The 12,244-nt window shown below is 52.3% G+C and overlaps 1 protein-coding gene across 3 annotated transcripts in view; it reads right to left on the bottom strand.

Annotated features, from left to right (window-relative positions):
* KCNAB1 (potassium voltage-gated channel subfamily A regulatory beta subunit 1) overlaps positions 1–12,244 on the bottom strand; it is a 75,919-nt gene that overhangs the window by 47,236 nt on the left and 16,439 nt on the right. The window contains exon 1 of one of the 3 annotated variants that reach the window (XM_064457865.1): positions 5,392–6,637. The exons of the other annotated variants lie outside the window; for them this stretch is intronic. Within the exon in view, the coding sequence (XP_064313935.1) occupies positions 5,392–5,612 (221 nt within the window). The 5' untranslated portion in view covers positions 5,613–6,637. Of the gene's footprint in view, positions 1–5,391; positions 6,638–12,244 lie in introns of those variants that run through there. 3 annotated transcript variants of the gene reach the window in all.

Here is a 12,244-nt window from a genome sequence, read left to right as displayed (position 1 = left end):
GGCGTGGAAGAAACTGCCGGCGATCACAGAGGCAAAAGTCATTTTCCTGATGGTAATCACACGTCTCAGACACGGCTCTGGGTCTTTGCAGGGCTCCGTGTCCCTCCGGCAGCGATTCCTCCTCCTCTGCAAGTGCTCAGCAGCTGTGCCAGGAACCTCTCCAGGGAGGGGGAATGGCTGCGGGATGTTTCCCAGGAGCAGGTTTGTGTTTCTCCCTTCCCGGATGACCCTGGGAGGAAGGTGCTCCAGAGCACTGCTCGCCTCCGAGCCAGGACCTGCCGGGTCCAGTAAGGTTTGAGTTAACCATGGGATTGAGAGTTTTATACTTGTTATGTACTTGAATCATGTTTGCCAGAGGATATTTATTCAGGCAGAAAAGCGGGATGAGGAATTCTTTGTGCCATAGTATTTTTATTGTGCCTGTTTGATGTCTGTAATTGGTATGCAGAGTCAATGGAGCGCTGCTCTGACCCTGGCTAAGTCAAGCAAGCAGCTGCCTTTTCAGGAGGGGGAAGAGAGGCATCCCACCGGAGCCACCGGAGAAGCACACCCACCTCTGCGATGCAATGCATTCGCAGCTCTTTATTAATGCGCTTCGACAAGAACCAACAATTTCAGGTACACAGTGAAGAAAAATGCCTTCAAACCGCAGAGGAATTTTTAGCCGGCAGGATGCAATGACCTCCGCCGGAATGTGGCCAGGGCACTGCCTCAGTGCCACCGGGGACACTGGAAGGTCCCACAGCCTGCAGCCTGGCAAGCAGCAGCACCCAGGTGGTGAGCCAGGAAAAATCCCAAGTAAGAGAAGGATTGACCAGGCCACCCTGCACCGGGCTTGCTGTAAGCGCAGGCACCCACGATTCTAAGATGTACCCATTGCTCCGGGACAAGGGAGCAGACGGGCAGCAGCACCATGTGTCTGGACAGCTTGGTCTCCTCCAGACCCTCTGTGCACATTGGGGGTCGTGCAGTGCTTTGCCCTCCAGAGCAGCGGCTGGTGCCGAGCCGGTGGCTGAGCGCTGCGGCACTGGTGAGAGCTTGGCACTTCCCAGGTGGCTGGGAAAGGTCTTTGGTTGGGAAGCTGCTCGAGACCTTGCAAAACACGACATGCAATCCTTGCATGTCCAGCGCTCAGCAGCTGTGACAAACACCATTTCCCCTACAGCGCCTGCAGCAGCAGGGCAGCTCTCCATGCAGACCTGACCGAGCAGGGACAGGTTCTGAGTCTGGCCTCCCCGCATGAGCTTTAATTACTGCTGCCTCCTTACAGCTCTGCTAGCTGTTACTAATGCCCATCCTCAGAGAACTCAGCAGCGCAGGCAGGAGCCCCAGTGTTGCAGTGGCACAGGCATGGCAGCCATGGGCAAGCGGCTCATGAGACAGGGCTGAGTATCCCACATCAAGCAGGAGGGATGGGTTTCCTCTCCGGGAGATGGTGCCCAGCCTCTCTGCACCTTGCCCCAGGCCCTGCACTGGCTGCAGGGTGAGCACGGACTATTAACTCCACCAGCTTGCCCTTGCAGTTAAGAATTTTTTCTTTAGGCTTGCACTGGAGTTAATGGCCAAAGCTGCTGCCATCAATTATTTATGAACACAAATAGATAGTTGAGCTTCAAAAATTGGGTCCCTCGTGCCTGTGTGCGGGCAGAGCTCTCACAAAGGACTGTTTCTTAACTGCTGATGGCCCCGAATTGGCAGTGCAGTGGATGGAGCCAGAGCTGAGCTCCAAGCCCTGTGCAGCTGAGCTCCCTGCCATGTCCTTAGCACAGGCCAGGCTCGCAGGGAGCCGGGATGCTCTGGGGCGAGCCTTCACCCTGCTGCCTGCATGATGGCAAGGCTGCCAATGTCAGCATGGGAAGACTGGTATGAGTCTCAGTTTGAGAAGTTGTTCTTTGTGCCAGCCATGGCACATCCCAAATAGCCCCGCTGGATTCACTTTACTGACAGCTTGAATTGGGCTGACAATAAATGAAAAAAAAAACAGTGGCAAATCAAGAGGGAAAGGACCCAGGATGTGACCTTCTGATGGGCCAAAGCAGTGGAAGACCCAGCCTGCCATCTCTTGGGCAGGCAGAAGGAGGGAGGCAGGCTCTCCATCAGCATGGGAGGGATGTAAAAATACATCCTTTGTTTCCAGCAGTGGTGCAGCAGATTGCAATTTTCCAAGCCAAGCACTGCAACTACATAATTTTCAAGGAAAGACTTGAAGTGATCCCAGATACCCTCCCTGAGCATCTGGGCAGGCTCACCAGCGGGACTGATCTGGATCATTAAAAAGGATAAAAGGGAACAACCTCCCTCCCCGTTTGCCTGCTGTACACAGGAGGCAGCTGGGGTTGTCCCTGGCAGTGACAGCAGAGGTGATGTCTGGGGAGGTCCCGTCTGGCTGATGCCACAATCTGACAGGGAAGCAGTGAAATGAGATTTAGTGAAGGAAGAGCAGAGGTTTGCTCACGCGAACGCTGCGGGAACGCACCTGAGTCCTAATATTTGCAGATGTTCCCCAGTGAACATATTTATTCCAGTTAAACTTTGTCTTTTATACTCCAATTTGGCCTCTGAGCTGGAATGGGTCCAGAAACACGTCGTTTGATGAAAAGCCCCTGAGCTGGCTCCTCTCCCACCCCCACCCCTGTCACAGGCATAGTCGCTGTCTCTCCCTTTTACATAATGCCACTGGCATCAGGAGCGCCTGGCAGCCGGGGGAGGCAGTGCCGGGGTTGGGGAGCATCCTGGGAGCGGTGCGGGAGCTGCAGGGCAGCCCTGCCAGGGGGGCGGCAGCATTGTTTAGGGTCTAAGGCAGGAGGGGCTATCAGTATTTTTATAATAAAACGGGGCAGCTTAGCTAGCGTGTAATTTTAAGCAGCACACACTGTATAGCTTAGCATCAGGGAGGTAATTCAAGCAGGAAATTAATTGGGAAGGACTTCAGCTTCAAATGTAAGGGAGCTGAGGACTTTACAGGATTAATATTACAGACACTGGGAAAAACCTTTGGCTTCTCTGAGCGCTGGTTTTCCCTTGGACTGAGGAACCAGGCTCAGAGGTGAACACAAAATATCAGCTCCATCACCATTGGTAGGCGTCTTTCCTCACTAAAGGTTATCTCAATTCAGCAGCATCACAGCTGAGCCTGGAGGTTTACTCAGCTCTTCCTCCAAATACCCCTTCACCACTTCTCTTGGGGGAGAAATCAGCTCTAGATATAGAGAGATTTGGGAGCAGAAACAGGGATTAGTCATAAAGATAAAACATCAGCCTTGTCACAAACGAGATGCTATTCCTGATGCAATTCCCAAGGTCTCAGGCAGCCGAAGCTGGGAGGGCCGTCAGGGCTGTGCTGGATGCCACAGGAGAATTCAGCCCTCGGTACTGAAATCTTATCTAGAAATAAGCCAGAAAGGGTTTACAAAGGCCCAACTTTGGAGGCTGCAGGAGCGTTTGTATCATGTGGGCAGCAAAGAATTGCAATTACCCAGCGTGTCAGTACACTGATAGCGCCGGGAGCCCACGGGAAATCAGCAGAGATAACTGCTGAAAATTAGTACACAGTGTCCGTAAGCCTAATGAGCAGAAGCCACAACTTGGTAACAGATCATGTCTCTGAATGACATGATCAAAGACTCGTCTCCCACAGATGTGCTTACAGGGGAAGCTGAGGCAGGGAGGTGCAGCGGCTTGGACAGGGCTGCAGGAAGGGAGAGGGCTCACAGGGAGCTCCCGGCTGGCACCACTCCACTGGCCCCAATTCCACTGGGAGGCCGCGGGCATCTGATTAAAGGACAAGTTATATTGACTTTGAGAGTTGCCTCTCTTCAGGCAGGACTCGCCACCATCCCCCAAGCATCACCTTCCCTGCAGATGGGGCCAGCCCGCAGCACCTGGGAGCCAGGGCTGCTGCCACCCCCTGGGACCCCCACCCCCAGAGCACTGAGCCTGCCCCACCACGCCAACCCCCAGCACCACATCAGGCTAGGAGCTGGCTCCGGGAGACTCTAATCAGCATTTCTACTCTCTCCCCGGGCTTGCCATGGGAGCACCACCCGGACCACTTCTGCTGCTGACACCGTGCCAGGGAGCAAGCGGCGGGAGCGTGCAATGCTCCTGCTAGAAGTTGGTCATGGCCAAATAACGGGACCAAGCAGTCAGAAAGGCCGGGCTTCTGCTCAGGCAAAGCCTCTGTGTTATTTATCAGCTTTTCAAACAATTCACAGCAAATTACATCCCATACACTCTGCTTCCATGCATCCTGTCTATGCGGTGCCTGAAGAGCTAATATTGAAATTTTCATAACTACAGAATTGCCTAAACCAAACCCTGTGCTGAGCCACACTCATACTTGAATTTCGTGTAACGGTGCCACAGCCAGCTTGGCTTTGCATTAGTCCTGACGACCGTAAAATCAGCGTAACTGCAAAACCATCCTCGCCCCGCGTCGCTCCCCCAGAGCAGGTATGGCTGGCTACGCAGGAGCATCGGCCATTGTTTGGTGGGTTGGGAACAAGCATGGCTAAAGTTGCCTGGAGCCCTGCACCCCTCACCGCCCTCCCCATGCCCTGCCCATGGAGACCCCTCGTGCCAGCCACCGGGCTGCTCTGCACGGGGCTGCTCATGGAGGCAGCACCTCTGCCTTGGAAGGTTCTTGTCTCCCAGTCCCAACAACGTCACCCATTAGGGGCTGAAAGGGACATCCTGAACAGGCAAATGCCAACCACGAAAGTCACAGAAATCCTTCCCATTTTCAGCTGAGAGAATGACAAAGAAGCTTATCAGCTGCCCACACTGAGCACTTCAGAGTGAAGTCACAGCAGTTCATTATTTTTCCTGCCTAGGTTAGGAGGAATAAAAATCTGTCAGATGCATGAAGCATTTTATAAGAATGCCTACCATTTTTTTATTCTGCATTTCCCCTAAAATTGGCTTTGATCTCATCTTCACTAAGTGAACCAGGTGAAAACTCAGTAAGTGATCACCATGACGAAATGGTACCCACGGTAGACACTTCTTTTCACTCCATACAACATACTGCAAATGAACTTTTCCTGTCCAGCCTCAAACATACTTTGCTAATTGATTTTTCTGCTCATTAGTACCAATATAAGTTATATTGAGCATTTAATAGAAACCATATAAACAACACCGTTGTAAGTTCACAGTGTTGTATACAATCTACCCAGGCAAGTGTTTTTTGTAAAAAATCACAAATATATATACCTGCAACAACGTTAATACCCAGCTGTTATTCAGTTATGCACAAGTTTAAAAATCTATTAATAACCTTAGTAGAGAGCTCCTCTGCAAAATCAGATGCATCCAGGCAGGCAATTTTTTAGAGGCAAAGTAAAGAGCTATTACACTGCAACGTAACAAAGAACGATACTGTGACCATACCTATATTTCATGCCCGTTTGCTTTGCGGTGGATTCTTTTAATGAAATGTGGTGCTGAGGGGTAAATGTCCCCAAACTGCGAGCAATAATAGCCACTGTCCGAAATTTTGCCCGGGCTGCATTCACTACGTTCGGGGTAGTGGTGTTCTGCTTGCTGATGAGCCTGTCTTCACCATTTCGACTCTTCAAGTTGTGCTCTGTGCAGGCGATGGACACTTGCATCGCGCCCTCGGTACACCTTTAGTCACTGTCCAGGTCGCCGCCAGAGCCCCCGGCCACCCTGACGTGGGCTGCAGGCTGCCCAGCAGCACGGGGCTGGGTCCCAAGCGCTGCCGAGGAAACCTGCCGACCTTGAACTCACAGAAGTAGCCGAGGCACTGGGGGTCTCCAGGAGAGCCGGGCTGCGTCCCTGCGATGCCAGGAGAGAAGCCCCGAACTTGACAAAGCAATCGCAAGAGCAGATTTCAGCTCGCTCTCAGATCTCCCCTTGCAGTATTCGCTGCTTCTTAGACAAAAGCATCCATCCAGTCAAGTGCTTTCAGAAACATAAAGCTGTTCCTTCATGATGAACCGTCAGCAGCAGCCGCCGCTTTGTCTTGATGCAGGCTTGTTTCTGGTTGCCAGTTTTAAATCAATGCAGGCATGCTGCAAGCGCTGGCTCCAGCACCCCGCGGGACCACGAACTGCTGAACAGGCAGCCTTGCCGGATGAAGAACCATCGACTCGCCAGCCAGCCTCTAAGGACCAGCAATAGCCATCGGTTCTCCTTTGCCCAGATGCAGCAGTCCGCTACATCCCACCCATGGCAGCCCGCCCGAGCGCTGGGGCTGGCAGCGGGCACGGGGGGCGGCGCGGCCCCAGCTCTGCAGCGGCTCCCGGGATCGCCCCGTCAGGAGCCTGCGGGAAGCATGGGAACGGGCCTTCTTTGTGCTCAGAGGGAAGGCAGGCGCTTCAGGCAGATGCCTCCCATAAAAATAGCTGCCAGCATCGCTAAGCAAGAAGAGGACCTCTTATAGTGGGGAACAATTCGATGTTAAAATGGGCTAATTATGAAAAAAAAAAAAAAAAAGGGGGTGGGGGAGAAAAATCGCTCTGCTACAGTGTGCCAGTGAGTTAACACGTTAATCCCGTGTTTCTGGCACCCGGAGCCGCAGCCTGCAGACCTTCGCTCACGGCAGTGCCAGGGTTAATCCCTTCTCCCCCCAGCATCGCCAGCTGAACAAGCCGCAGCGCAAAGTCTTTGAACCAAACCATCCCCATCCCCTGCTGCAATCGGGGCTGCAGCTGAAGCAGGCAGCTCAGCTCCGAGCCGGTAGCTCACCAGTGCCCACTGCTGTGTGCCGCCTCTCCCAGGGCGCTGGCTTTGGGCGCTGGGGGCAGGGGCAGCCCGGGGACCCCATGGCTGGTGAGCTGCTCACCGGAGCAGTGGGAGGGTGAGGCAGGGAGGGGGGCGGTTTGGAGGTACCCCAGGACCCTGCCACCCAGCAGAGCAGCCCTGGGGGAGGGTGGGTGGTGAGCAGCGGTTTGGGCACACCCCGGGTGCAGACCCACGGGAGAGGGTGCCGGTGCCCATGGGGTGTGCATGGGTGGCAGTGCAGAGCGGGCAGGGGGGCAAGGGCTGGGGCTGCAGTCACCCACTGTCCCTTCCCCAGCCCTGCACAGGCTGGTGGGAAGTGGTCCACCGGGGTTCCCCACATCCCACTCCTAAATCAGACTCCCAGGAGGGCTGGGGTGAGAGTGGGGGCACCTTTGGAGATCCTCTCACCCACCTCCTGCTCACTGCCCAGGCTGCCCAGGACCCTGCCTTGTTGGGGTGCTCCTGCAGCCTCTCCGGTGACCTGCCAGGCTCTGTCCTGCTCAGGGCATGTGAAGGTGGAGCAGGAGCAGTGGCAAGAAGAGAGAAGCTGGAGGTGCTGGTGTGGCAATGATGACCTGTTTTGAACTCAGGATGACAAACCTTTGATCTCCTCCCCTGCAACAGGGACACACCACGGTTTTCTCCCCTTTGCCCATCCTGCTGAGGAGAGGGAGTGCAAGAGCGGTTGGGTGAGTGGCCGGCAGCCAGCCAAGGCCACCCACAACCCAGGGTGACAGGCTGAATAGCTTCTGGCGGCCTCTTTGCAGTTCACTTACCTAATGGCTCATTAACACTCATACAGCACATTTTTTTGAGGATGGAAAGCATATCAAAGAAAGTTATTTTATCATATTTTCCAAAAGATGCTTAACAGTTAATCATACAGCAGACCCACAAAATCCCAGCCGTGAGTGGCCCCCTGGGACTTGCCCTCAGGCCCAGGTTTGGGGTAGATGGACCCCTTGGTGTGAGGTTTGGAGGGAGGGAGGGCAGGGCTGATCTGTGGGGTGGAAGTCAGAAAGCTAAGTAATAACTGGCTGAACTAACCACTGCAAGGCTCTGTCTCAGGCAATACAGATTTGAGAGGGTTTCCAGGCACCTAATCAGTGAGTTAGTATTACTGTTAAATACCCAGAAAAGGGTGTGTCATGCAGGGTACAAGCCATGGGGTCGCTGAAACCAAGGTGCCCCACAGCAGGACCTCATCCAGGACATCCTCTGTGTCTCCATGGGACTGGGGGATGTGGCTGGAGTGTTGGTGGTGGCACCCATGGGGCTGGGCCTTGACAGCTCAGCCAGCCCAATGCAGACTAAGCACCCAGCTTTGCATTTCAGAGTCCAAAGCAATATTGACAAACCAGGGATTATTTCCCTCTCTGATGGACATACAGCATCCTCTTGCTGGGCACAGATTTTTCAAGAAGAGGTATTTTTACATCTTGTTCTATAAGTGTCTGGAGAGTTCCCATTGCAGCCAACAGCTGGCTCTGCCGGCACTGCCGAATGGCATGAATTGGTCCTGGGGACATGTTGAGGCCACTGTCACCCAGGCCCTGGTCACCAGCCCTGCTGCCATGGCTGCCCATGCCCTTGGGTGCCAGGCCAGGGCCAGGGAGGAGTAACTTTGGAGGGGTCACAGCCTCTGCAAAGAAATATGTATTTAAATGCAGGATTTATTTCATTTCTCTGAACAAGATAGATAATCACTTCTAGACTAAAACATTAGAATAACATGATTTTGTATAATGAAAATCCTGAGCTTATAAAACAAGAGATACGTGACAGCCTCGGTGGAGGACGGTGCTAGGGTGCGGTGGCAGCTCAGGCTCAGCCACAAGCCTCTGGCCAGGCTCTCCGTGCTGCTTCAGTGCCACCAAACCGCTACAGATGCAGCTATTTGCCAAGACGTACATATGCATTTCCCCCCGAAGGAAGATAACAATCACTCATTAAATAACTTGCTCAAAATGCTTCATCAAGCAAATCTGTTTTAACACAGATGCTCACGACCACACTGGCTTTGCTTTTCCTGTGATTCCCGTTCGCCCCCATCCCAGAAGCCACTGCATCCATCCCAGGGTTCAAAATAAAGACAAGAGCCAGACTCAGACCTACAGCAAGCAGGATGCTCTAGGCAAGCATAGAGGCCAGGAGATGTTCTATGGCTCCTACTCAAATATACATCTCAATGCCCTGAACAGTCTGTTTCTTTGCCCAGGACTTCGCAGAGGTGGGATGGTGCACATCGCTGCAGTGAGCAGAATGGAAACCTCAAAAAAATACTTTATTCAGACCAGTTTGGTCCCTGTGGGGGCACCAAGGGGAGCTGGGGCTGTGCAGCTGAGCGGGTGATGAACAAGCCGTTCCCCGGTGCTCCGGGCAGGCAGAGCTTGCAGCACCGGCTGAGGTGGGGGTGCAGGGGCTCTCTGCTCCTGGGGGCCAGGCAGTAGCACAGCTCTTGCTGTTATGAGCAGGAAAAAGATGCTTGTGCAGCCCAAAATACAAAAATAAAATTATGCCCTTTGGCCTAGGTTGGATGAAACATTTCAAACTGATGCAGACCCGGTACTCTGGCACGGCTCAGGCTGAACGCACTGTTTGCTTCTTTCTTTTTTTTTCTTTTAGATTTCACCTTCTGGTGAAGCAATTTTGAAACTTTATGCCAAGTCTGGCTTGAGACTTCACTTCTTTATGGCTGCAGACATAGGCTATTTACACTAATAACTCTGCCAAGCCATTCTACCAAAGCAGAACATTCACTGCACAAATACCAATTAGCATCTTATTCACTTTGTTAAATTTAAGCTGTATTTTTGGTAATACCAATATGCTGCATACAAATTCTGGCAGGCTCTGTCAATCCTTTAAGATGTCAGGTCTTAATTTCATGCCTTTCTTGCGCTCAGACCTCAGCAGCAAGCTGTACTTGTGATAGCCACATATGTTAATTAAACAATAGGCACTGCACTGACAATGAGGCTACACTGGCTGGTAAACATGGGGTAAAAGGTAGAGGAGATCACCTCTGCGTGCATCCCTGCACTGTTCATGCTTTACCAAGTAAAACCTTTCAGTGCTTTTTAGAAAAGAAAATGCTTTTTTTCATCACCAGATGCAAAGTTCATGTTTCTACCTAAAAAAGTAAACCGGAAATTTTCATTGATCTATATAAAATTTCATCTTTTAAATAAATATTCTGAGTATTTCTCAACCTTAACCTTAATTTCTTACAAAATTGTCTTTTAAATTTTGAGGCTGATAGAAGGAATCCATCCCAGTTATCTCCCTGGGATGAGGCAGTGCGGCTCTGTGCCCGGCGGGTGGGCACCCAGGAAGGCTGCCCCACGTACACTCCCTGCACCGCCCTCACAGCTGCAGGGACCTCGGCCGATACCCGGCTCCTCTTGAATCCAAATAACCCATTTCTGCCTCGCAAGGGAAGCAGGATTGGCACATCTGCACGTGGGGGCCATGAGCTGGGCAGTGACCCCTGGATGTTCTCAACGAATCACAACGTAATTAGGGTATGTTTTCGCCTTATTTCAGTCGAGGTTTATGCACTGCAGAAGACACGCCGTGGTGTGTGGCTGCAGGTTGAAGTACAGACGAGAGATGGACACCAACCACATGCAGCCAGTTACATAAACCCACATCCCTGTGTGCTAACCAGCAATCCAGGTCACCAACAATGATGCCATCCCAGCTGGTTTAAGCTCTTTAACTGAAATTCTTCAAAATCAAGAGAAGACAGCAACTTAACACAGCAGTGAACATAGCACCCGTCAGCACCAATGTCAGATGAGCCCCTCTGCAAAGTTCCTTTGCTAGAAGCCTTCCTTTTTAGCAATGCATCAAATTATTTTCAGTATAGCTATTTTTTTTTTAAGTTGTGTCTGCATATATATCATATAGTGGGGGGGAATTGTGAACGATACTTTCCAGTGCACTTGGGGGCTGTGCTGAGAGCACTGGCTGCTCACACCAGGTTACACTTGTGCAGCTGCAAGCTTCTCTCAGGGCTCGTGGAGGGACTCTGCCAAGGCCCGTGGGTGGGCCGGTGTTCCTGCTGGGCTTCGGGGACCTCCTGCGAGCTGGGGACAGTGAGTGCCACCAAGCAAGGTTCCTAGGATGTGAATCTGGAGGTGCCCCAGGGTCCCGAGCACCCCCAAGCCTGCCTGCCAGGGGCTGTGTGCCTGTACCCCTGGGCTGAAGTTTGTGCTGACCCTCGGGCAGCGTTCAGACACCTCCTCCTGGCAGGTAAAGGGCATTTACTCCACAGCACAAAACAGCTGTGTGCTCTTCTTGCTGGGAGTTTCTGGTTGTCTGAGCCCTGTCTCTTCCAGGGCACACCTTGGGCCAGTGCATTTTGAGGTCCCCACAGCCCCACAGAATCTCCCCGAGGCACAGTGGGCAGGCAGGCAGAGCTCTTGGAAGGAGACAAAGCTCACACTGCTTTTGTTCCCAATACCACCGCAACGCTACGCATAAGCAGAAGTTTACAGTTACCGTTGTTCACTATGGCAGTGCAGATAATCGGCAGTGCATCACCACTGCATAATTACGTGCAATATTAAATGCAAAGTCTGAGCCATTTTCCCAGTGCTGCAGACACAGCCTCTCCCTGCCGGTGGCCACCTGGGCCAGGCTGACACGGCTCTCTGCACTGCCTTACGGGATCTCAGCAGGCCTCTGCAGAGGAGACCCCGCCGGCACCCTGCACGCCAGCAAAACCAGCACCTAACCCGGCTCTTGGGTGTAAAATGCAGCACAGTCCTTAAGTACCAGCTGCTGTATCGCCCTATAGCTGCCCTTACCCTGTGCTCCATATGGGGAAGAGAACTGCCCTCTGCACCTGCGGCCAGAACGGCACCGGGGATCGGTGAGATGCAGCAGGACAGAAAAAGTCACCGCTTCCAGGCAAGAGGTACATTCAAAATATGATTTCAGCATTCATGATAGGGTTTTAACCACGCTGGACATTTTGACAGGTGCTCACCAGGGCTTTGCATGCAATGTAATTGGATCAGCCAAACTTCAGAAAGCTGCATGGAAGCACTAAAAATGCAGCCAGCAGTGCCTCAACAGCAGGATCCAGCTCCAGAAGCAGGGCTTGGGGAATGCAGAGTTCTGCCCTTGGAGCGTTTCCACCTGAAAAATGTCCTTCGTTTGTCTAACATACCAGATCTTGCTACAGACACCGCAGTCTGTCCACAGGATCCTTTCCAGTGCAGACATTTTAGGGAGTTGTCTCCAAAACTGGCTTTCACAAGAATTATCTTAATATATTGTCACAAATCATTGATTTTCAAACTTCTGCGCGATGATGCTTGTGCTGCACAGCAGGATGCACTCAGGGAAATTCTGTGTTATGTCCCAATAAAAGTTTCATTGGGCCATAAAAGCTCTGATTATAAATACAAACCGTGCCCATCTCTCAGCCATTTCACTCCATCTCAATAGCTGTTTGAAAACAGGTTTCCTGCTGGGCTAATTGCTT

The sequence above is a fragment of the Phalacrocorax carbo genome, chromosome 7 (assembly GCF_963921805.1).
Source record: "Phalacrocorax carbo chromosome 7, bPhaCar2.1, whole genome shotgun sequence".
Taxonomy (NCBI): Eukaryota; Metazoa; Chordata; class Aves; order Suliformes; family Phalacrocoracidae; genus Phalacrocorax; species Phalacrocorax carbo.
This window is presented reverse-complemented; position numbering and strand designations above follow the sequence as displayed.